The sequence below is a fragment of the Trachurus trachurus genome (assembly GCF_905171665.1).
Source record: "Trachurus trachurus genome assembly, chromosome: 8".
NCBI lineage: Eukaryota > Metazoa > Chordata > Actinopteri > Carangiformes > Carangidae > Trachurus > Trachurus trachurus.
This window is the reverse complement of record NC_139905.1, coordinates 6,907,032-6,933,953: the sequence shown is the minus strand read 5'-3', so window position 1 is coordinate 6,933,953 and position 26,922 is coordinate 6,907,032. Positions and strand designations below refer to the sequence as shown.

The window sequence follows — 26,922 nt, the reverse complement described above, 5'->3', positions numbered from 1 at the left end:
TTATTTTGTCACATGATCAATCGGGTGACTCATCATGTGGGTATATTAGAGGTTTGCTTTCCCACCTGTTTTAAGTGTTTCTAACCCGAAACGTTACTCCCCTTTTGGGTGATAATAAATTATTGCTCTGGAGCTGTTGTTGATGTGCAGACTTTTTCACTCACTCACGCACTCCTTTTTCTTATCATTCAACGTCACATCACGTACCATGACAACAAAGACTGTGTAATGGTGAGGACGTACGCATTACCGCAAATATGAAAGCTAGCAAAGTCGTGACTGTTACCTGGTCTGTTGGTGTATTATTATAACTACGTCCAGGGAAGATGATACAAATCAGGTCAGTGATGTATGGACCAGCAGTGGAGATTCATGTTTTATAAATGTACATTTTCGTGGTCGGTGATTTCAGTTCCCACTGGATCATCTTTCACATGAAACGCAGAGCGAGGGATGATGAGGCAGCTCGTTGTCGGCTGTCGTATATGTTTTCCTCCGGGACTCCATCTTGAAATACGATGAAAAAACAAAACAGTCGACTACAGCTGAAGCTTTTTAAAAGTGACGGATGAAGTAAAATGCAGCGAATACGTGACCAATCGGAAATGTTCAGCACTAAAGACCACAGGGGGGCGCTGTTTCAGGACGCACTCCTGTTTGTCGTATCAGAGGGTAGAAAAAACAACGACCTGCATGGTTGTTCAGGTCAGAGCTGTTGATGTGAGGTCATGATGACCTCAACACACACACACACACACTGCATCAGCCCCCTTCACACTCTGTTGGACTCTCTCTGCGCGTCCCTATGTTTAAACACTGAGCGGTTTGTGCGTTGTGTGTTGTGTGTTGAGCCTGTTTCCTGGCGTCTGCCCACCATTATTTCACCTTTGTTTAGCTGCATATGCTGCACAGGATTGAAAACCAAATGAGTCTAATGGGTCCACGAGGCACCAGGCACCGCGACCCCGTAAATTAAGTCCCGCAGATGTGCTTCTGTAGATTAATCTTCCTCCCGCTCATGAGCAATTATTCCGGCGGTGACGCGGACGCATGAGGCTGATTTGAAACAATTACAACCCAGGTTGGGCAAAATTAGCTTGTTCATTTCCCAAGGCCGCGGCTGATTGAGAGCGAGGGCATTTTAAAAAACAAACGCAGGGGTAATTGGTTTTTAACACCGCAGCGTCCTTCAGTCAACCTCATGACCTGTGCGCGGCGACGTCGAGGTTAAATCCCTTCAATAAATGATCTGAGCTTTGTTTTCACTCAATATTAGTCAGGATTTTTAAACCTGTATGTGACTAATTAAACTTATCTTTAAATTGCTACTCTTTTTGCTTTATCGTTGTTGTTTTTTTAATGTTATCTGCACTACAGAACGTGAGCTAATTTATGCATTAGCGCCGCGCTAACCTTCACAGCTGGAAGACTTTTATTACCACAGTCGACTCGTTGCCATCCCATAACTCTCATGTAACTGCAATCCTGCTCCTCCAGTGATATAAGAGCTCTAGCCCTCTTCCCTGCGATGTGTTCAAGAGTAGAAAAGAAGGAAGGTATCTGGCCCCAAAGCAACGACTTAAAAAGAAGAGGAAGGCTTTGTCTTTTCTTTTTTTTTTTCTTTTTTCTTTCAGCCAGAACACATTTCCATTAAGACTTTTAATTGGCCGTGGACATGATGTGCCTGCGAGCGGGAGTGAAATTAGGTTTGTTATTCGCGGAAAAGTCTAAAACAAAGAAGGTGGAGAAAAAAGAGTGAATGAGTGAGGAGAGAGACAGAAAGAAAGAGAGAGAGAGTGAGACGTTGTGTGAAAAACAAATTCAGGTGGAGCGGACGATCAGCACGCGGCCGTTTGAAGGCAAAGAAAAAGGAAAAAATCAGCCCCGGAAGGCAATTTAGAGGCTTTCTGCAAATACAACTGGCTTAGCAGGAGATCCTTTGCATAACAATGAATGTAATAATACAGCAGTAATGTACAGTACAGCTCAGTCTCTGCAGCAGTTTGCTACTGTCGTTTATATAAATAAAGGGAACGTTCGCGCATGCAATACCTAAGACTGTCAGACTATTTGCAGCTCGGTAAATGAATCATTAATTGTGATGTGTGAACAGTGTGTGTGTGTGAGTGTGTGTGATGAGAAACTCAGGGGAGGATGATTCCACTGATTTCAACACAGCTACAACTTCATTTTGCGTTTGTTGCAGCTTCATAACAACCTTTGTGTCGGTGTCACTGAGCGTTTTCATCTCGTCTCATCAGGTGAGGAGCTAAAATTAGAAAGCGGCCTCCGTCTCCTGCTCCTCTCCTCCTCCTCCTTCCTCCTCCTCCTCCTTCCTCCTCTTTTCTCCAGCGGATCTGAGTGTTGCCCACCATCTAATCAGTGTATAATGAGTTGTCACAGTTGGCATGATGCGCTGTGTGACGCTTGGTTGACCAGCCTGATATTTATTCATGTAAAAAACGATGTCGCACTTAATGCCGCTGCCACAAATGACTCAATTTGCTGAGGAAATGAACCTGATCTGAGTTCCTGTCAATCACACAGACCTCTGGGTTTTTTGTTTTTTTCAAATGTCGGCTCAGAACAAGCTTGAACTTTGTTATTCTGTCTCATTTGTTTTGTTTTGTTTTGTTTTGTTTTGTTTTACATTTCCACATTTATCCATCCCATTAACATGGACACAGCATCTCAGTTTGGCCTCGAAGGAATAAATTTAGCTCAAACTTTCACTGGGACTGAAGGAAGAGCTGGTAAGATTATACTGTAGGGGTCGAGGTCGGGAATAAAGAATTTGTTCAAATGTCCTTTTTCAGAGTCAGAGATGATTTTATGATTTTGCTCATCAAAAGTCAAAGCTCAAGGTCGTGGTGACGTCAGAAAACACTTTTTATCCGTAACTCGAGGCCTCACGCAGTATTTCTGACAATCAAATCAATCATATTCTAATAGTCTGCACGGCGGAGGGATACAGCGGTGAGGCGGTCGCTCTAGTTCCTCTATGTATTTGATATGACGCCGCAGGATGACGGTGCTATAGTTGTGATAATGGAGACAGAAACGAGGCCAACATCAGCTCTCTCTCGGACAGATGTTTATTAAAGCGTCTTTGATCATTTTCCCTCTCTGAACAACGTGTGTGTTACCGAAGTTGATTTTGCTTGTAGCCGGAGGTGAAGGCCCGACAGCTGTCATTATCTCTGCAAAGCGAAAAGGAAGGCGATTAGGAAAAGCGTGGGCGACTTATTAAAGCGGCTCACCTCAGGGCCTGGAAGGGGAGGAGAGGAGAGGAGAGGAGAGGAGAGAGAAAAAAAACAAAACACCTAAAAATAATGTTAATTTCCACACTGTTTTTCCCTTTTCACTGTTTATCATCAGGATGAAGTTGTGCGTGCAGCTGCTGCAGAGTGATGGCTGGCCGTCGGCGCCGTGTGCATATAGATTAATGTGTTTGATATTTCCCCGTCCCGCCTCCTCTTTCCTGTGTAGCATCAGGAATCAACGCCGCCTCCGTCGCCCGCCCGTCAGCCGGCTGCTTGGCTGCCGTGTCGGGGCCTCGCAGTGGGGGGAAGCCGAGCAATTTGTCTGTGGATGGCTCGGGGCTTATCGTCTCCGCCTGACAGATGGGCTTTGCCTCTGCTCAGGTTTGGTTTGGTTGCATCGTGCTGCTCGCTGTTTGCCTGACAGAACTCATTATAGACACTTCCCCAGGAGGAGAAGCTTCTCCACGAGGCCCCGTTCCCACCACCGCCACCTGACCGCCGAACGCTGACGAGCTAAAATATGAAACTTAAAGGGATAGTTCAACATTTTTGGCAAATTGGCCCATTGCCATAATCCCTATAGTCATAGCAGTAGGTTCATTACCTTTAGTTGTTGGTGCAAGCTGTTTTTAGAACGGCGGAGCAGAGGCGTGAGCTGCTCAGAGCTACGTTACGGAGGCTCATGGGATTTCTTGGTTTCCCTCATCAAACTCATGAAATACACAATCCAACAACTCCAAAACGCTCTAATGGACAAGTTGTGACCTGCACATTCACCACGCTATGAGATAACAACAGAACGTTACCAGACAGAGTTGTTTTAGAGGTAAATTCATGCAAAACCGCTGATGTGCGTTCCCGTCGGGGGCAGTTTTTCAGCCAGCAGTCTCTGCATTTACCTCTAAAACAACTCTGTCTGGTAACGTTCTGTTATTATCTCATAGCGTGGTGAATGTGCAGGTCACAACTTGTCCACCAGAGCGTTTTGGAGTTGTTGGATTGTGTATTTGATGAGTTTGATGAGGGAAACCAAGAAACCTCATTAGCCTCCGTAGCGTAGCTCTGAGCAGCTCGCGGCTCTGCTCCGCTGTTCTAAAAATAGCTTGCACCGACAATTAAAGGTAACGAACCTACTGCTAAAACTATAGGGATTATGGCAATGGGCCAGTTTGCCAAAATGTTGAACTATCCCTTTAAGGATGAATTTCACGTCAGGAAACGCAGCTTTTAACGTCGATGTAACTTTGTACCAGCGAGAAAAGACACGCGTGATGTTCCTCTGATAATTCCAGGGTCGCTCTGACCCAGTGTTTCTCGTTGTAACTCTCCTAATCTAATTTGACGCTTCACCTTGTTGTTTGTCGATGCCAGTAACGCTGCTCCGGGCTGATATCTCTCTCTCTCTGTGTCTGACAAGGCAGCAGATCGATCCTGTTTAAACTTCAATGTCATGTTTTATTTATTTATCGGCATCCACGCACCTTAATCCACACTGTAACGGAGCTGCCTCGAGGCTTAAGCCTAAAGCTGCGGCACACTTTTATCACTTCATCCTTCTTTTTCATTTAGTGTCCGATAATTAATGAAGCGCTAAAATGACCCCAGTGCTGTGACTTCAGGAGACAGAGAGAGGGAGGCAGCAGCCTGATGGAGAGGGAGAGGTGACAGAGATGTAACGTTGACGCATGCAAATGTAAAGTTATGAAATCATCTCTTCCTGAGAGCGCTCTATTTTCAGAGTCGGGTCAAACTGTGCTTAGCCTTGCATATAATCAGGCCACATGGAGCAGGCTGCCACCTTCTGCAATCCAGGGAAAAGAAACCACATATGAGATCGTCTTTTTTCTTTTTCTTTTTCTTCCTCCAAACAGCAGATTAGCTTAAAATAAGGTCGCTGGGAGGAAGAAACCGAGCTGAGATTAAATATAATCCTCATAAGAAAAATTAGAGCTCAACTCCAACATCTCAGCTGGAAATATCTGGGCCTCCTCCTCTCCTCCCTCACATGTTCAGACACTGACTGATCTCACATCACACAGGCTGAAGGTGAAGCTCTGCTCACATATTCCTCTCACATATTTACTGCATAAACTGTACTTGTCTCCTTCACACACACACACACACACACAAACACAAACACAGGAATACAACATGTCACGTGCAGCACACACACACACTCATCAGCTTTACACACCCCAGTACACAACAACATACACAGTCACAGTGCAGCCTGCACGGCACGGCACGACACGGCACGGCTCTGCACGCCGAGTGACCCAGAAAGAGGAATAAAAAAAAAAAGTGTAATTCAAATAAACAACTTAAAAAGGCTGGCAGCCGGAGAAGGTGAGGAGACGAGAGACGGGGCGGAGAGGGAAGAAAGCTCTTTGCGGAAATTTTAAATTGCTGCCGTTGAGAGGAGTTTACATTTATTTCCTCTGCGGCGCTCCGACAGGAAAAAGGTCAATTTGAGCTGAAACCACGCGTTTGTTCAGACACTTTGTGAGTTGAGTTTAGGTGTGTTGATGCATCAGGACGACGAGTCGACGGCCTGTTTCCTGGTTGCTGTTTGCTGCTGCTGATCTAATGACACTGAGTTTTAACTGAGGGGCTAATTGAAGTTCCTTCGTCGCTTCTTCTGCACAGTTTCATCTAATCAGTCCGGTCACATCCCGGCTTAAAACTAAGGGTCTGTAGATTATCATCGCACTGGGAGGAGGAGTGAGGGAAAGAGGGAAGGAAGGAGGGAGGGAAAGAGGGAGGGAGGGGACGACTGGGGATCTGGAGGAATAAAAAGCTTCAGTCTTTAATTAAAACTGATTGTGGTTAATGTTCTCTGTCCGCGCTGTAATGGTTCCCACGGTGGCCCTCACACCAGCTCCTGATCAAGCACAAGCTAATTGGCTGTTGGGAGTCAACCCCCCCCCCCACCCCCCCACCCCCCCACACACACACACACACACACTTTCTCTCTCTCTCTATTTCCTCTGAGGAGTGGGGGCTCGGACATCCACAGGCAGTGTAATGTCATTTCATGCTGTCGACTGGCTGTGAGCCTCTAATACACCATGAGGCCAATTTACAATTTACAATTTCCAGGCGCAGCTCGTGTGAGACGGTCATCTGTATGCAGAACGTGTCCTGGGTTATTTCATACCTCAGCTGGAAAAAAGAGAAAAGAGAAAGAGAAAAGAAAAAGAGAAAAGAGAAAGAAAAGGCTCCGTCAGCCGGGTTATTGTAACTAAAGAACTCCGGTTCTATATTTATGCACAGAGTTGTAGTCGCTGGCTCTTCCCGTGCTGTCACATCCAGTCCCATCAGGATCCGTGTGGTCTGAGGCCGGGGGCAGGGTGGAGGGGGTGAGGGTGGGGGTGAGGGTGGGTGGGAGGACGGCGTGACAGATGCACAGCGAACATCACAACATCTCGTCACGAGGGCTTCATGTAGGCTACGTGTCGTGTGTGCACATCCGTGACTTCTACTAGCACACGAGGAAGAGCCAGAGTAGTTATGGTTCATCATCACTTCACATGCTTGTATAAAAAAGAAAAAAACATTCAAGTTTTTGAATGTGTGTAGAAATGTCCCTTCGTCCCAGCTGGAGAATGAGGTCAGGAGCCTGACGGTGAAGGTCTGAGAGACGGTCCGACTGTTCCTGTTCCTCTGCAGCTGAGCAGCCGAGCTGTGGCGTTTAAAGGATAATTGCCGTGTTTTTACAATCTGGACCTTATTTCTAGCATAAAATATGATCATTTACTCACCCAGATAACTTTGGTGTCATTACAAGTCGTTCCGACAAAATTAGATCCAGCCGAGAGCCGCGTATATCCATATAATGTGAGTCTACAGGGCAGCGCAATGCAGCCTCTAAATAACACATTATCTGCCACGAAACTTGTTAATTTCACCAATATTTTGTTATGATACGCTAGTGCTATTCCCCTCTGAGTCTGGGGTTAGCTGTTATCAACATCCGGGGTCTGTAGGTTGACCTACTGACCTCTGACCTGGATGATGTCATCCCATCTTGCTACTGCTAATGCTACGGTTCATTTCTGCGTGTTTCCAACTTGTCAGAACAAAATGACCATCTAGAGACAAAGTTCAGCTTCCACAGGCTTCCTCTCCTCAACCTGGACTCACTAAAGCTCCGGCTAGTTGAGATAAAAATGGACCCGAATGCCAAAGCGGAATAATTATTATCAGAATGAGCCGGGCAGCGGTCGGAGATGACATCATCCAGGTCAGAGGTCAGTAGGTCAACCTACAGACCCCGGATGTTGATAACAGCTAACCCCTCAGGACTGGAGGGACTGGACTCAGAGGGGGATAGCACTAGCGTATCAGAACTAAATATTGGTGAAATGAACGAGTTTCTCTGCAGATAATGTGTTATTTAGAGGCTGCATTTCGCTGCCCCGTGTTCTCGCATTATACGGATATATGCGGCTCTCAACTGGATGTAATTTCGTCAGAACGACTTGTAATGACACCAAAGTTATCTGGGTGAGTAAATGATCGTATTTTATGCTGGAAATAAGGTCCAGATCCCCTTTAATGCCCTTAGATTCAGCAGGAGTCGACAAAGACAACGGCTCGTAGCTCAGTGATCCTACAACCGCATGTCTCTACAAAGAGGAAACACAAAACCAGAGACAAAGCCGCCGACTCCATCTCTGGTGTATTCCTTTAAAACCTGCTCACACAAAGGATTTCATCATGTTTTCTCTCCCGTCAGGCTCCATAGGAAGCAGCATAATAAAAGTGCTTCTTCCCTTCTCTGCTGTGCTTGTTGAAGGACTTAGGAGCAGGAGGAGCAGTCGCGAACATTGTTTTTTTTTTTTTTTTGCTCGCCAAGCTGCTTTTGTCTCTTTTAAACAAACGCCGCAGTCAAAGTCATGCGGATCCTCAGGGGTCTGTAAAGGTGCGTGGCTCGCAGCGGCAGTGGCACGTCCTTGTGTTTTCATTCTCTGCGGTGGCTAAATGAGGACAAAGACACTTCTGCAGGCTGTTTAGAGTCGAGACCCTGGACAACAAACAGCAACAGACCTTGCAAAGGGCTGAGAGACTCGGCTTGTTTTGTTCGTGAGCTTTAATATTGAAAACATCCAGTCAGAGTGTTGAAGCATCTGCATTCACACAAGCTGCTGGAAATGTAAAATAAAACATAATGCAAGATTAATAGCTTCCTTCCATCGTTTTTAGCTGGGACCCTGCGTCCTCTGAGGGACGTGTGTGTGTATGTGTGTGTGTGTGTGGGCTGGAGCCAATCCCGGCTGACATTTGGCGAGAGGCGGGTTACAACCTGGGCAGGTGGCCAGTCCGTCACAGGGGCCGACATATAGAGACAAACAGCCTCTCACATTCATATTCACTCCCACGGGTCATTTAAGAGTCGCCAATTAACCTGAGCTGCACGTCTGCAGAGAGTGGGAGGAAGAAAAACCCAGAACCTTCATGCTGAGTGACGACTGTACCGTCACCACACACATACACACACACACACACACACACACACACACACACACACACACACACACACACACACACACACACACACACACACACACACACACACACACAGAGCTGGTTCAGAAATGAGTCAGAGTGTGAATTTGTTTAACATTTTGAAAATATTTTAGAGCTTCAGACGAGACGAGCTTCAGGTTTCTTCCATCTATTTTCTGTGCAGGGTCACAGTCGAGGCCGGGTGGTCCAGGGGCCACAATGAGGTTTTGTTGCATGTAAAAGCCTCTACCTAAAAGAAAAAGAAAACTTGCATTCAAATAACATTCATTGCAGGCCACCCTCTTAGAGTTTGCTGTCTTTGCTACAGTTTTGTACCAATACTTGATGGGCCGGATTAAAAGTCCAACATATGGCCCCTGGTCCCTGGTCTAGGCTGTTTATCATGTGATGTTTGATATATATAATCATATAAAACAGGTGAAAATTTTTCTCATAATTGCTGTTTGAAGTTTTGAGTCACAGTTTAAAAAAAAAAAAAAAAGTCAAACTGAACTTGACCTTTGACCTTTGACTTTTGAGGACCAAGGTCTAATCGGTTTGTGGATGTTAAAGCAGATATCAGCTTCACGGCCGTTTCGGCTAATGCTGCGTTCAAGGCAGGCTTTTGAAACCGTAAGTTACAGCTTCAAGTCACAACTACGACTTGGTAGCGTTCCAGGTAACCCGTAGCTCGTGTTTTTACCATCCTGTTGTCTGTGAAAGTTCCCTATAACGGCCACTCGTAACTTCCGACCCGTGAACTCGTACCAGATCGAACTGGTATGACTTCACAGGAAGGAAAAACACAAAGTACGAGTTTCTTTGAACGCACCATGAGTTAGCAGCCCCCGCCCTTGTCAGGCATCAATTGGTCCTCGTGCTACGTCACCACATTCACGCGCATCCCTTGGCTGCACACACAGCCCTTCATGCCGTTCTCTCTCCTCATTGGATAACACTTGTATCCCACAAGGAAAATTTTCTCCTCGGGTTACAGCAGAGCAGAGTGACGGAGAGACTCGTGTTTAGGCTGAAATACTTCATGTAAGTGATTGCTGACGGAAAATAGGACTATTTAGGACTTATATTAACAAAAACATTCCACTGATATCTGCTTTAAGTCCAAGTGGATGTTTGTGATCAGGTTCGACATGATATCACGAGGCTGCCACTTTGTATGAGAGCAGTTCAACATTGTAAGATCTAGATGCTAATGCTACTCAGCTTAGGTACCGTGTGTGTTTTATAACGGCAGAAAAAAACAAAAACGATCATCCTCCGGGCACAAGCCCAGTCACAGACGCTCAATAGAGCATTTGAGCCTAGTTTGTCATACTGTATTTAAAGATGGCGATGCAACATGACAGCCTGACACCGGCCACCTAAGTATTTGTAAACAACTCATTCTAAGCTACAGTACGAGGCAGCTTTCATTTGTGTGCGGTTGCGATTAGACTTCGGTAAATACGTATTTATGAAAGCAATATTTGATTTTTGCTAATAAAAAGCCAAATAAGCTACATACTGTCCCTTTAAAGCAGTGGAGCAAAGTACTGCACAGAATAATAAATAAAAGCATCAGAAATAAAGACATAACACCTCACATAAGGCATACAATTACATATAAAAACAGATAAAATAAATTGAAAGGCATACAACATGGGTAAAAAAAAGAAAATGAAAACCTTGACCTTTGACCTTGGACCCCTGGCAACCAAAATCTGATCAGCTCATCCTTGAGTCTTGTCAATGTTAAAAGACAAACCAAAAACAAATACAGCTCCAGCTTTGACTGTTGCTGATGCTGTTCCTCTTTGCTGTATTAATTCATCCAATCAGCTTGAGGAGAGGCCTGTCAGTCATCTTATATGACGTAGCACCTGTTGTACGCCGTCTCTACGACAACAAGAGAGGGGAGGAGGGAGAAGGAGGAGGAAGACGGTGGAGATCCGTCCGCCAAACTCCGAGAGCCGGCTGTGCCAGCATCTATCCCACATAATTACACTGGGCCACAAATAGAAAGGCACTTTTCTCTCCTCTCCTCCTCCTCCCAGACCCCCCCTCACCCCCTCTCCTCCTTTCTCCTTCTTCCTCTGCCTCTCAGCAGCAGTTTGCAGGGTTATGCAGATCCACTGGTGGGTGGCATGAGTGGGTGGGTGGGTGGGTGGAGGTATTTAGATGTGAGAAAAGGCAATTTGACAGAAACCTAAGGGAGCACTGGAGCGATGACAGGGGAATTACAGTAGAAGGACTAAAGGGGTGAACGACGGCTAATTCTGTGATGGCGGAAGAGCAACGTGGATGATGGAGGCTCAGTGTGTTTGTCTGTCTGTACTGGAATCCATTATTATTATTTCTCCTCTTCAGACGAGCAAATAGAAAATAATTGAAAAATCGATGTTTGATTTCTACGGCTGGGATGCACCAACCTGCACAAACACACACACATACACACACACACACACATACATCCAAGTAGATGCGATGTGACGGCGGCTGTTGTGTAACGTGGCCCAGTGAGTGAGTCATGAGAGAGGAGGAATGTGTTGTTGTGATGGTTTGAGGATGAAGAGGAGGAGGAGGAGGAGGATAAAGAGGAGGGGTGGGGGTGGGGGTGAGGGGGGTTTCTGTTGCCCGGGGGACGGACGGTCACATCCTGTAGCAAAGTCATCTGGGACGGAGACGGCGGAGGCTGCTGGACGTTTGGTTTCAGGCCTCGCCTCGGCTGCCAGCGGTCTGGACCGTGGACCGCAATCAGGCGTAAATACATTTGAGCCTTGACGCAGACACACACGACTGTGGACAGGAGGAAACACACACACACACACACACACATGCACACACACATGCACAATATTAAATGAGTGGAAAATGACGCAGTGTGATAGAAGGAGGTTATCAGAGGCTGCAGGCTTGAATCCAAACGCACATATAAAAAAACACACACACAGGAGCTCAGATATGCATGTTGTGTTGCCTTCAAGTGCTCCTACGTACCACAGTCAAACACAAAATGTGCCAAGTGTAAAATTATACCTTGTTTGATTTTGTGTTTGTGTGCATGTTCTGTGACTGTGTTTATATTGACTTCCCCCTCTCGCCCTGGGAGCTATTTGTTTTCAGAGGAGCGTAGGCAGTTTCTGTGTGTATGTGTGTGTGTTTGTACATGTGTGTGTGTGTGTGTGATACTCGTCTGGTATACATGCATGAACCCGGCTCACACACTCCTTTGCTCGCTGTCGTACACGCATGGATCTGAGTGTGTGTGTGTGTGTGTGTTCCTCCACAGCAGCGGCGGCGGCGGCGGCGTTATCATCCAAAGAGGCAAACAGCCAGACCCTGATTTAATAAGCTGCCTAGGGAGTCATGGAGAGGTGGAGGAGGGAGGGAGGAGGGGGGGGACTGACTATCAGCTGATAACTGTCCTCCACACACGTCCAGCGTCTTCCTCTGTGTGTGTGTGTGTGTGTGTGTGTGTGTGTGTGTGTGTGTGTGTGTGTGTGTGTGTGTGTGTGTGTGTGTGAGCTCCCTCGCCGCCTGCTGCCCACGTGTCTGCGGCTGCGTCCGATAGACAGCTGAGCTGAGCTGGGGGAGTCCACACATGGCAGAAAGACAGCAGACCTCAGACCAGCGCTAAAGAGCATATGTTCAGGTCTTCAATCTCTCAACCAAACCCCCCCCCCACACACACACACACACACACACACACCCACACCCACCCTACTATGGTATGCCTGCCATCCTGCCACACAGATTCTGCCTCCTAACAAAGCACTAATAGTACTGATACCACTTCTACTACTACCCAATGTAATATACGCACATATATTGTGTGTATGTGTGTGTATAGTATATAATTATATAATTATACACATACAACATATGTACATGCATGAGAATTTGTCAACATGTCCTATATCTATCTTATACAAATGCATGCATTGAAGCTTATACTGTATTATAGACATGCATCACATGATCGTATATTATAAACATTACATTATGGATTACATGGAGCACTGCTTTTTGCCATTTTATTTAGAGCATTTAGAGATTTTTTAAATTTTTAAATTTTTTACATACATATTTTCATATATGCATTTTACAATGCATGATTTATATATGTTAAAAACATACAGTATGTCTTCATATGTGATAATATATAATGTATCCTCTCATACTGTAGATGACACACAGTTATATAAACATGTAAAACAATGTGTGATACTTTTTAGAAATTGGAACATTTCCATAAGTTGACATATACATCATGCCCATATAAATGCATGTATTTATAGTACCTATATTATAGACATATCTCACATTAATAATGAAATATCTATCCTCTCCCAAAGCCTAGTTATTATAAACCTTCTTTAGTCTGTTTAATGTTTTTATTAAAGAGAATGCATCATATAACACTTAACAAATAACCTATGTGCATACACATTTTTATACCATAATGTATATTTATATATATGTGATAATGATGTGTCAACTTATCAGTGACATACTGTATGTGGCAGCATTATAAGCTGAAAAACTGTTTTTTCCTCAGAGCTGTGAACACACCACAGAACTAATAATATCAACACGCTGCTCTCTGCTGTTTATTGTCGTATCTGACTGATGACTATTTGTTTTACCGCTCTCTATTTATTGCATTTATTTTATTTATGCTGCTGTTTGGGGCTAGGGACGTTGCTGCTGAATGAAGTTTCATTACATTTTATCATGCAATGACGATAAATATCTATCTATCTATACTGTATGTGTGGCGGCGGGGGGACGTATAGGTCATTTATTAGGTTTCTGTATGGGACCACTGAGGTGTTATAGAGCAAAGAAATAAAATCATGTTTTATTTTGTTGACTGCGGTGCCTCTGCGGCCGTGTTCGATCATCAGTCTGTACTGTAGGTGAACTGTAAACGCAGCAGCTCAGTGGAGACAGGAAGTGTGGCTTTTTATTTTGTAATGAGGTGAAGAGCTGGATTTTCTCAACCACGATGGTTTCACACCAACGTGATGCAGGGTTTAAAGAAAGTTTGTTGCACTTCCTTTTATTTCTCCTCCTTTTATTTGAATCTCAGGCTTTCAGGCAGAACTCAGCTGATCATTTATTGAACGTTTCTCAGAGTAACAGTGATGAAGTGTTTCTATTGTCGTGGTGGTGGTGATAAAGTCGTTTCATTGCAACATAAAATCGTCCGCTGCGTGCTGAGCAGCAGAGTTGTGGACTCTTCGCTCCCAGGAATGAATATATTACAGATTTTTCTTTTCACTGTGGCTTCAAGTGTTGTTTTTTTATTCTTTTTTTATTTTTTGTCTTCACCTCTATCTTCCTGTTCTTCCACCATCTGCCACTGAAATCCTCCCCCACCGTGAAGGTGCTCTCTTTTCTCTCTCTCTCGAAGACGCTGGTATTATTGTAAGGTCACTGATTGCTTTTTTTTTTTTCCTTCTTATGTTGTGCATTACCACACACAAACGCCTCACTGTGTATGTGTGTGTGTGTGTGTGTGGGGTGGAGGAGGGCTCTCATGATAGGCATACAGTACTTTGGGGTGGCCACGGTGACCCGCAGCTGACACCGATGATTGATCCTGGTGCAGGGATAAGTGCCCGCGCACCGCTGAGCGCAACCGGCCGCTGAAACTCAGCCAGGTGGAAAATTAGAAATCTCTTCATCCCTGGTCCATTTGAAATCCGATATCTCCCATCTTCCCTTTGCACAGGCACCTTTCCTCCGCCAATACATCAGTAATTAAATGATGTGTTTGTGTGTGTGTATGTGTGTGTGTGTACAGGACGGGGCAGGAGGTGCATGTCCTTTGGTGGAGGGGTGGGGGATCAGTTCGGGGCAGCTATAGGGTGATGGGAAGTAAGCGATCCGGTCGTTTTGGCTAACTTCCTGTCAGCAGATGGAGTTAGCAGTCCCCGCCCTCGTCCCTACGTCACCACATTCACGCGCATCCCTTGGCTGCACACACAGAGAGGACCGCCCCTTTATGCCGTTCTCTCTCCTCATTGGATAATGGTTGTAGGATACAAGGAAAGTTTTCTCCTCGGCTTACAGCAGAGCAGAGTGACTGACAGACCCGTGTTTCAGACCAAACACTCTATAGAAGTGATTGCTGTCGGAAGATATAACTATTTAAGACTTATATTAACACAAACATTCCACTTACTTCTGCTTTAAGACTTCAGTAAAACTGCCCACTAAAAGTAGTAAACACACTGTGTCGGCCCAGATACATGCACGCAAATGCATGCACGCACACACACACAGTCGACCCGTACAGTGAGTGTGTGTTAGATGTCAGCTGGAGGTGTAACGGTGCCTCTGGTATCAAATAAATCAAAGTCAGGCCTCCTCTGTGCTGCACTCTTAGGAACAGACGACGCCCCCCCCTCCTCCAACATCCTGGTAACATTTACTGTTGTTTCCCAACTGTCTCACCTCTCTCTCTCTGTGTCTGTCTGTGTTGTGCAGGTACATCCGCCCAGGGCAGCCCCCTCCTGGCCTCCCTCCCCGTCCCGGGACGACCTCTGCAGCCTCAGCTCGACCTCAAACAGCTCCTGCCCTTCAGACTCAATGGATCCTCCCCCCTCAGCCTCTTCCCCAACTTCAACACGGTGAGTCCACTCCAAAGGCTTCGATACAGAACGTGAAAATGATTAAAAGTCGTATGAAATGAAAAATGTATTATTTCATCTTAAAGGGACAGTTCAACATTTTGGCAAATTCGCCAATTGCTAATACTGTAATCCCTATAGTCTTAGCAGTAGGTTTGTTACCTTTAATTGTCGGTGCAAGCTATTTTTAGAACGGCTGCTCAGAGCTACGCTACGGAGGCTCATGGGATTTCTTGGTTTCCCTCATCAAACTCATCAAATACACAATCCAACAACTCCAAAACGCTCTGGTGGACAAGTTGTGACCTGCACATTCACCACGCTATGAGATAATAACAGAAGGTTACCAGACAGAGTTGTTTTAGAGGTACATGTAAAACCGCTGATGCGTGTTGCCTTCAGGGACAGTTTTTTCAGCAAGCAGTCTCTGCATTTACCTCTAAAACAACTCTGTCTGGTAACGTTCTGTTATTATCTCATAGCGTGGTGAATGTGCAGGTCACAACTTGTCCACCAGAGCGTTTTGGAGTTGTTGGATTGTGTATTTGATGAGTTTGATGACGGACAGGGGACCTGTACCGTTCACCTCCATTGTGTTTACTGAGCAGCTCACGTCTCTGCCCCGCTGATCTCAAAACAACATGCACCGATAATTAAAGGTAATGAACCTACTGCTATGACTACAGGGATTATGGTGATAGGAGAATTCACCAAAATGCTGAACTATCCGAACTATCCGATGTTTGATGGTGTGGGAGAGAAGACAGGTGGTGCATAACCTGATTGGCTACTTTAGACAGTGAATTAGATGAACAGTGGCTTTTTATTAAGAGTGAATTTCAACAGCGAAGCATCATGTGACAAGTGCAGGAGATATTTACGATGACACTGTTTGGCTAAAAAGATGAATCCAGGTATCTATTGATCGGAGAAGGTCCAGCAGACATATTTTAGTTCTCTTTGGGGGTGGGGTGGAGTGGGGGGGGGGGTCTCTCTGTGAGCGTCTTGTCTTGACGGCTTCAGAGTTACGACTCCACATACTTCATAAATTTTGGGTCAATGTTCCACCTCACGCTGCTTCACTGGTTTTTATATCAGCGAGCGGCATAAAGAAAAAGACAGGTCCATAAAACTGTGTCCTTAACTCTGCAGCCGCCCTGTTACTCACCACATCAACCCCCCCCCCCCCCCCCCCCCCCCCCCCCCCCCTCCTCCAGCCCGCTTCACTCAGGCCTCACACCTTTAGGCGTCCCAGAGCTTCTCATCTTAATTCAGGCGTCGTTCCCCCTCTCTGCAGTGCTGTCGTCACCTCGCTATCAGCTACACACACACACACACACACACACACACACACACACACACACACGCACGTACACACAGACACACAACATTATTACTTTGTTTCCAACGTCAGCAACAAACTGCTCCTCGGCTCTGACGCCGCAGCGCCTGGAATTAAAAGCTTGTATCTTTGATCCTTTACTTGCAGCACTATACCCATTGTCATTTTGTGAGTCAGTGTGTGTCTGTGTGTGTGTATGTGTGCAGGCACTTCAGATTTCTTTGATCCTAGTTTTACAGTGTGTGTGTGTGTGTGTGTGTGTGTGTGTGTGTGTGTGTGTGTGTGTGTGTGTGTTATGGCACACTGTGAACCCTCCTCCAGTTCTGTGGTCTGTAAATGAAACATAAGGCAGCAGAGTACAACATGTTCACAACCAGGTGAAGACAGGTGAGACAGAGACAGAGAGACAGAGGGAGAGATGAAGAGACTTTTGACTTTTAACACATCTTTTATTTACGTCACATACATCTTCCTCATCATTGGGCTCATGAAATGTCATCACACCATCAAATAATTTACAAAAAACTCCCTGTCACACATCCAGAGACACACACACACACAGCAGCTACTCTCAGTCCTCGGTCCAGCAGCAGCTCATGTGTTTATATGGTGGTGGTGGGAGGAGGGTGTGTGTGTGTGTTCAGTCTGCTTCTGTTTCATTGAGAAAAAATGTGTTTTTCTTCTTCTCCTCAAACCACCGTCTGCGTTTCTGAGACTTTATGTTTCCTGATAACAGAAATAATCTGCGCACTGTTTGACTTTTAGTCTACGGTGGCCCTGGGAGTGTTTCCTGACAGTATTTCCAGTGGATACTTAAAGGGATAGTTCAACATTTTGGCAAATTGGCCCATCACCATAATCCCTATAGTCATAGCAGTAGGTTCGTTACCTTTAATTGTCGGTGCAAGCTGTTTTTAGAACGGCGGAGCAGAGCCGTGAGCTGCTCAGAGCTACGCTACGGAGGCTAATGGGATTTCTTGGTTTCCCTCATCAAACTCATCAAATACACAATCCAACAACTCCAAAACGCTCTGGTGGACAAGTTGTAACCTGTGACCTGCACATTCACCACGCTATGAGATAATAACAGAACGTCACCAGACAGAGTTGTTTTAGAGGTAAATTCATGCAAAACCGCTGATGAACGTTCTCGTCTGGGACAGTTTTGCATGAATTTACCTCTAAAACAACTTTGTCTGGTAACGTTACGTTATTATCTCATAACGTGGTGAATGTGCAGGTTACAACTTGTCCACCAGAGCGTTTTGGAGTTGTTGGATTGTGTATTTGATGAGTTTGATGAGGGAAACCAAGAAATCCCATTAGCCTCCATAGCGTAGCTCTTAGCAGCTCACGGCTCTGCTCCGCCGTTCTAAAAATAGCTTGCACCGACAAATAAAGGTAACAAACCTACTGCTATGACTATAGAGATTATGGCAATGGGCCAATTTGCCAAAATGTTGAACCTACTGTATCCCTTTAATCATGATATGAAAAGTTATTTCAAAATAAAATACACACTTTTTATTCAGTGCTTTTAACTTGCAAAAGTTGCAACAAATCTCAGTCTGGTGCATCACTATTTACTTTCCCCGGGAAACACTTCCTGTTGTGTGACTTTGAAGAACGTGTTGTCAAGGTGATGAAGATGTTTTTGAATTTGCAGCACGTTTCTGAGCTGCAGTGCGTTGATCTCTCGCTGTATTACACACTTTGTTCCCCCTGTTTAAACAAAAAAATAAAATAGAACGAAAAAAAAGCAGCAGATTAACAACGAAAGCAGCAACGTGACGACGTGTTTGCACTGTCGTCGCGCTGAAATTCGGTCGGTTTGTTGTTAAAGAGAAAAAACAACTCGCAGCAGGGACGAGTCGGAATCTCCCTCAACCAGATGCAGAAAGGATGATAAGCGGAGGAATAACATTGAATCAGTGTCGCCTCGGTCCCGGGAGGAGATGATTAGCCTCCATAACACAGAGTGTGATGACACAGCTGTGGCATTCATCACACAGGCCTTTCAGCCGCAGCCCCAGGTTCCCTCAGACCTGATAAGGCACACGTTGTCCTGGATGCAGGGGGGAGAAGATGAATGCACCTGTCTCCAAAACTAAATATCCTCAGGTTCCCTTGGTGTCCCCTCTTACCCCTCCCCCCTTAACTCCCCTCCTTCCCTCCCCCTCCCTCTCTCTGTACCTGCCTATACACTGAAACCCCAGCACGGACTCAGCCGTCCACAGCAAGATAACTTCTGTCTGCACCGGGATGGCGGGGGCGGAGGAAGGGCTCGGGACAAAAGAGGCATTTATAGCAGTCAGTTCAGGATGGCTGCGGACAGACAATGGGCACATTCTTCAGCTGCTAAAACAAATAGCTGTGTGCAGCAGCAGCAGCAGCAGCAGCCGGCCCTGCCGAGGTGGACAGAGGGCAGCGGGAGTGAGAGAGGGAGCGCTGGGTTTCCATGGTCAGGCGGGTGGAGGGAAAAAAAAGTCAGGTAGTCGTGTAGAAAAGAGGCCAAAATAAACCGGGCGAAGGCAAAGATCGCCCTGAGGGACAGATACACCTCCAGCGTGGAGGTTTCAGTGTCAGGTGTGTTTATGTTCCCCTCTCACACCTTGGCCTGCACCGGTCAATAGCAAACACAGCTTCCCTTTGGACACGGCTCAGCTCTCTGTGAGCTGCGGGGGGATCTCGTGTTGTGCAGATTGTGTTGCAGAGAGAGAGGAAATCGAGGCGTCCTGCCATCCTGTCCGCCATCAGTACTCTCCAGCGTGCCTCCTTGATCTGTTGGGCAGCTGCAGCAGCACAGTGACCGTGTCGATCTCCCCGTCCCATGTGAGCAGAGGGACGGGGCCGTGTGCCAGCCTCGGGAGAGATCCAAGGTGATTGTTATATGTGATACCGCACCGAAGGGTCCCGCAATGAAATCAGCTGCCACCGAGGAATGCAGAGCGTCTAATGAGGCCGGGGCTCGTCCCTCGCTCCGTGCTGTTTATAGTGGGACGCTGTGGGAGCTGCTGCAGTCTCAGACTCTGTCGGTCCCTGCAGTGACATTTAACTGCGTCTAACTGCTTTACAGTGCATGAAGACATCAGATCAACACGTTGTCACCCTGCACTTAAACACCAGTGCTGTAGGTTTACTGTAGGTTTATAGTCCAGCAGCTTATATCACCACTGCAGTGTCTGACATGTTTATTGTCCATGTTGGAGCGGTGTCATGCTGCAGCTGTAGACTCTGCAGTGGCTGTTCACTGTCGTTTACTCTGTGGTAGCCTACAGGCAGAGGTGGAATCAGGATCAATACGTGCAGAGAACTTGATTTTAAAAGTATTTAAAAGTACATTTCCAGGTTGTCAGTGATAATAATTATGGTAAATCTCCTTATAAATGACACATATGTCATTACTTTTGATATATGTGTCATATGTGACATGTCTGTATGGAAGGGAATAAAAAAAAAAGTCCCAAACCCACAATTATATGCAAAATGTGTGTGAGTGTTCAAATCAGACTGATGGATTCAACATTTCCTGTTAAAACTACAGAACAGATGAAATGTTTGACTCACCAGATCACTGTGATTCATCCATGCATCGACTTCCTGAGTATCTTTTTATGCTTCCTGTGCGTATGAAAACAGATGCTTAGGTATTAAATGTCGTATTCATCATCACTGACATTATACTCAGATGTTTCTTGTAATGTCAATTTTTTAATTCTTCATAGGGTTTTATTCTTTTTCTTTATTTCTTAATTCTTTGAAGCAATGTGCTTTGTAAATTCTTTATACAGTACAGTAGGCTATCACAGGCTCTTATAGTTATTATCAATACTAAGCTCCATGAGCTTAATAAGCTCCGTGATGTACTGACTATTTATTGTGGGCCATGTAGGCTATATGAACCACGACAACCTGCTGCTCAACACTAATTGCCCCTTGTGGGATTAATAACGTTGTTTGAATTGAATTGAATTGAATTGAATTGAATTGAATTGGGATGGAGGTTAAACAATACATCCACTAGAGCGCGCCGCTCTGAACCGGTCTCACACGGACCTTCACTTCCGTTCAACTCACTGTTTGTTACTATCTGACCTCTGTCCAGCTGTTCTGTAGTACAATATGTGACATCATATACATGTTATACAGGTAATACTCAGAAAATTAGAATATCGTGAAAACATTCATTCATTTAAGTAATTCAACTTAAAAGGTGAAATGAATATATTATTTAGACTCATAACAGGCATTGCAAGATATTTCAAGCTTTTATTTGTTAGAATTTTGATTATTATGGCTTACAGCTTATGAAAACCCCAAAATCAGAATCTCAAAAAATTTGAATATCGTGAAAAAGTTCAATGTTGTAGCTCAAATTGTCAGCCAATTAATCCAAAACACCTGCAAAGGGTTCCTGAGCCTTTAAAAGCTCTCTGTCTGGTTCAGTACAGTTCGCAATCATGGGGAAGTGAATGAACTTTTTCACGATATTCTAATTTTCTGAGTATTACCTGTATATGTGGCCTCTGTCAGGATCTATATGCAACATGGAGCTTTATTAGGTGCATCAAGACACCATGCAGTTATCCAACCAGACAGATACAGGTCAGACGCTGCAGTAAAAGTTTAAAGTTCACATCAAACATCAGATCAGAGTTAAATGTCACGTCACTGAAACTGGTGTGAAAAGGAGAAACGGTGCAGACAGAGGCTCCTTGTTGCTGAGAGAGACCAGACTGACGGTAAAAACCAGCAGCAGTTACTCATCATCATGAACAGCAGCAGACAACGACAGAACCACATCTGGTTCCTCTGCTCCTGGGCCAGCAGCGGAGATCTGAGGCTCCACTGGCCACAGACTCACCAACGCTGCTCAGACACCAGCTGCTCTGACCAGGCCGGATTCTGCAGAGACGCAGACAGAGAGTCAGAGTTTGGTGTCAACAGAGTGAATCCATGGACCTGACCGGCCTTGTGTCAACAGCCCAGGTTGCTGCTGCTGCTGGGGTAAGGGTGGGGGGGTGGGTAGTGGGGTGTGTTTCCTCTGTGTGGACGATGTGGATAAAACCACTGACGTCAGAGAAGTCTAAGTGTGAACTCACTGCAGAGAAACTCAGAGCTTCTCCTCACATCACAAGGTCGTCAAACTTCCTGCTCATTCACAGAGCGATGTTTCTGTCTGTTCCAGATCTGTGTTGAAAAGCTGCTCAGCTGACACACACACACACACACACACACACACACACACGCACACACACACTTGTCCCTGCTTGTATGCATGTATTTATTTTATCTTCTTCACTATGATTAACATGTGAGGAGTATTTTCTGTTCGTGCCCTGTGGTTGCATGCAGGGTGGGTGGGAAGGGGAGGGGGTGCAGGGTTGGGGGTGGGGGGGCACCACTGGAGCAGAAATAGGTCATGTTTTGATTATAACATTAACATATTATGGGATGTTCAGTGTGTGATGTGCGAACTCCCCCATCTGTTGGTCTGATCCTCACACAGTCACGTTCAGAGGACGAACACAAACCTCACGATGCTGCAGAGGAAGCTGCTCGCTCTCACTGAGTCAAGCACATTCATTAATTATCTTAAAGTTAATCAGAGTCATTATATATACGTATATATGTAAACTAAAAATCCCCAAAAAGGGAATCAAACGTGGACCGGTTTGATCCAGCACAGACTGGTCCTCGGGGAGCGCAGTGGGAACAGCAGCGTCGCTCTGGTTCAGTCCTGATAATACTGTAGCTTTCATCATTATGTGCAATAAAGTGACGCCAAACATTTTTAAAAACAATAAAGAGACGAGTTTAAGATGTGAAATCTGTCTCCTCATTAAGACCTGGATTCAGCAAAGCAGCAAATTAAAAAATCCAACAAGTCTCTGTGCAGATTGTTGAAGTTACAGAGACGATCACTGTGTCGCTGTGTGTAAAACTGAGAGTTAAAATAAAAAAGATCAATTTACAACAAATTTTACTGGACTCTAAACTCTCTCTGTTGGTTTATATCCAGACAAATGTAACAGTGAATGAGTCTTTATAGACCTCTACTGTTATGGAGGGGGAAAAGACCAATCACAGCTCAGTGGATGAGACAGATGTTATGAAGGCTTCCATTAGAAACATCTGTATGTGAGTAGGTCTATACTGTATGTTGGAGGCTTTGTGTTAATTATGTTGAAGGTTCAGATTTAACAGAGGATGAAGTGATGACTCATCTCTGAACAATGACGTCTTTTTCTTCTAATCATTATAATTAATAAAACAACATTTTATGCAGATTGGTGACTGTTAGGGGGATAGTTTAACCTTTTGGCAAATTGGCCCATTGAAAGTGCAGGTCACAACTTGTCCACCAGAGTGTTTTGGAGTTGTTGGATTGTGTATTTGATGAGTTTGATGAGGGAAACCAAGAAATCCCATGAGCCTCCGTAGCGTAGCTCTGAGCAGCTCACGGCTCTGCTCCGCCGTTCTAAAAATAGCTTGCACCGACAATTAAAGGTAACAAACCTACTGCTATAACTATAGGGATTATGGCAATGGACCAATTTGCCAAAATGTTGAACTATTCCTTTAAGACAAGAGGAGCGTTTGTTTATTCATTTATTTTTTTATTCTCTCTTAAAGTGAATGTTCACAGCTGGAGTAAACAGTACATGATATGACGTATTGACGATGACCTCCTCTGATTGGCTCCTCCAGGATCAATACTTCACCTTCAAAAGACTGTCATTGCACAGCTGATGATCAGTAGTAGTAGTAGTTTGTATGGCACGTTCATTTTCTGCTTGTTTCCTCTTTGTTTGGATATTTTTTTTTAAATATTTGTATTTTAATCAGGGAAATGAATCAAGTGAATATTTTCACACAATCATCAAATTACATGTTTTATTTATTTTCTTCTTGATTTCCAACCCCCTGCCGTGACAAGGTGTCGGTTCCCTCTTTTCTCAGAGTCGGTGCTAAATGTTGAATTTAGAAAGAGACTAAAGAGACTCACACATCAACATGACGATTATCACTTCTCCTGTTTTGCTCCGGTGTGGCTGCTGCTGGGAGTCACTGGGAGAACTGGGAGGGGATTTTACTGCTGTGGACTGAAGCATGAGGAGGGATGCACGACTCTGTGGACGTCTCACCAGCAAAATAAAAATAAAAGCAGCATGCACACTGTTGCCAAAGAGATAGTGAGTCGGCTGTGGACTGTACAGGTTGAGCAGCAGCTTGCAGGATGTTCTATTAGTACTTTAATATGTTATAATTCTCAGTCAAGGAAATATTAACAATTATAAAAACACTGATCATATACTCCAATAAGTATTTCTTGTCTTCCTTATCTTTTTTTTTTAATCAGAATTCCTCTTTCCCCACCCACCTAACCTAACTGAACATAGGCTACACTCTCCTAGAGCAAAGAGAAACACAAATATTTAAGTATGTTGATTATTATTTGCTGTGCACAGTGTCCTCCTGTGTATCTATACACCAGGGCTGTCAAACTCATTTTACTGTAGTTCAGGAGTCACATACAGTGCAATTTGATCTCAGGTGGGATGGACCAGTAAAATATTTGTAATGACCTATAAATAATGAGAACTCTAAACTTTTCCCTTTGGTTTAGTGCAAAAAAAGTACATAATTGAGATGTTTACATTAAATGAACTGGCTTTTTTTTTACAAAACATAACATAAACAACTTGAAATTCCTTGAGACAAATATGTGAAATTTCAACAATATTATGCTTCTTTTGTCTTCTATGTAATTTTCACACTTGGCGTTTGACACCACTGCTACACACAATAAATATCTCTATGGATATACATGGTGCATCAGAAACATAATAAATGTCCCCCAGTCCCATAACCCTAACCCTATTAAGGAGTTCTGGGTACAGTTTGAAAGGGATATTTTTTCAACATTTTGGAAAATTCGCCTATTGCCATAATCCCTATAGTTTTAGGAGTAGGTTCATTACCTTTAATTGTCGGTGCATGTTGTTTTTAGATCACTGGGGGGTATGCAAGCTGCACAGTATTTCCACGTTTCCCTCATCAAACTAAATACACAATCCAACAACTCCAAAACGCTCTCGTGGATAAGTTGCACATTTGCCACACTATGAAATAATAATGTATAATTATGTAACATTACGACACACAAAGCCAATACTTGGAACTACTTGCACTTTTGAAATCCCTCTGCCCAGCAGCCGTGTCTGAAATGTAGTTTTGGTGAATGTGCAGGTCACAACTTGTCCACCAGAGCGTTTTTGGAGTTGTTGGATTGTGTATTTGATGAGTTTGATGAGGGAAACCAAGAAATACCATAAGCCTCCGTAGCGTAGCTCTGAGCAGCTCTGATAATTAAATGTAACGAACCTACTACTATGACGATAGGGATTATAGCAATGGGCCAATTTGCCAAAGTGTTGAAATATCCCTTTAAGTTCAGTTGCAGTTTTAAGGAGCATTTCCAGTGTAGTATGCTGAGATGTGACGAGCTCTTTAACGACCTCTGTGAACTCTGTGTGTGTGTGTGTGTGTGTGTGTGGCTCCAGCTGCTGAACGACCTGAATCAGCAGCTTTAAGTCATTCCAGTTGTTTTTCAAGCCGCCAGCAAACACCTGTCTCCTCCATGTAATGTGCTGTATCTACCGTGCCCTTCGCTGGATTGGATCTCAGATTGCATTTGGAGGGTTGTTGTGCTGCACAGAAATTTCTCATTTGGGAAAATGAAATCCCACGTGGGCCTAATGCAGTTTGTTGTGTCGCTCCTCAGATGGACCCCGTCCAGAAGGCGGTGATCAACCACACGTTCGGCGTCCCGCAGCCCCTCAAGAAGAAACAGATCATCTCCTGCAACATTTGCCACCTGCGCTTTAACTCCACGGTAAGAAACATCAACATCACAGCCGTTTGGCGCCGTACGTACGGTGTTGCCGAGGCCGACGGAGACGGAGCGGTGGTGGTGGTGACGTGAAGAATATGTCATTTACAATATAAAAGCTAATCTGAGTCCTGAGCCGCTCTTTGTTTCCTGCTTCCTGCTCCAGCTTCTTCTTTTTCTTCAATGTTGGTTTTTTGGAAAATATGGTCGACAATTACCTCGGCTCTTATCAGCCTCAGTGACTCATTGTGTGTGTGTGTGTGTGTGTGTGTGTGTGTGTGTGTGTGTGTGTGTGTGTGTGTGTGTGTGTGTGTGTGTGTGTGTATTCCATATGCGTGTGCAACACCTGCATGTGTTTATATGCAAAAACAAAATGTTTCCTTTATGCAAATCAGAAGTTAGAGTCTGTTTTTTTTAGTTAAGTGTATACTAAAGTTTGTTCAGTTGTTCTGTCAGTGGAATCTGTGTGTGTGTGTGTGTGTGTATGTGTGTGTCAACAGTGTGTGTGTATGTGTGTGTTGTTTTGGAGTGTGAGGGATTAGACAGCGGGGAGAGCTGCCGTTTATCAGCAAAGAGCAGAAACAATCAGCAGCCACAGCGGGAAGCGACAGTCTCTGCTTCTCATTCATTTCTCCCATCCACACACACACACACACACACACACACACACACACACGCACACAAATACATGCATATACTACTGTACTCATACCCACTAGAGCTCACACAGACTCACAGGCAAACTTCCCCCTGACATTTTCTGCATATTGACATAAACAAATAATAGAACAAAAAGCCTTAAGACATCTCAGGTCTGAACACACAGACACACATACACACACTCATATACACACATTGTATTGGACTCCATCTTCAGAGAGGGGCTGAGGCGCAGGAGACTGGTAAATCCCATGGGCTGCCTCCACACAGTCACTCTCCAGAGTTTGTTCAGGTATCACACCACGACGTTGATGCATGAAGCTCGAACAGGAAACGTCTTCACTTCTTCTCCCGCTCAGTGTTCAACATATTGACCCTAAAGATCAACTTAACACAGAATAAACAGAAATCGTTGCTGTTTTTCTGTGAGGGGTTCAGTTTGTTTGGAGTAGGACTCTGGTCTCTGCAGTGAGACATCGGTGTGGTGGACAGAGACAAACCTGTTGTTTCCTTCAGTCTTTGTACTAAGTCAGAAGCTTCAGGGTTTTACAACTCATGGCTCACTGGAAAATATCAAACATTCAATGAGACACATCCAATGATGTCACAATATAG

General features: G+C 44.7%; 1 protein-coding gene across 1 annotated transcript in view; it reads left to right on the top strand.

Annotated features, from left to right (window-relative positions):
• znf385c (zinc finger protein 385C) overlaps positions 1 to 26,922 on the top strand; it is a gene marked incomplete at both ends in the record, with an annotated part of 118,123 nt that overhangs the window by 70,950 nt on the left and 20,251 nt on the right. Inside the window, 2 exons of the mRNA XM_083977393.1 lie at positions 15,267 to 15,409; positions 25,540 to 25,650. Of these exons, the coding sequence (XP_083833519.1) occupies positions 15,267 to 15,409; positions 25,540 to 25,650 (254 nt within the window). The remainder of the gene's footprint in view (positions 1 to 15,266; positions 15,410 to 25,539; positions 25,651 to 26,922) is intronic.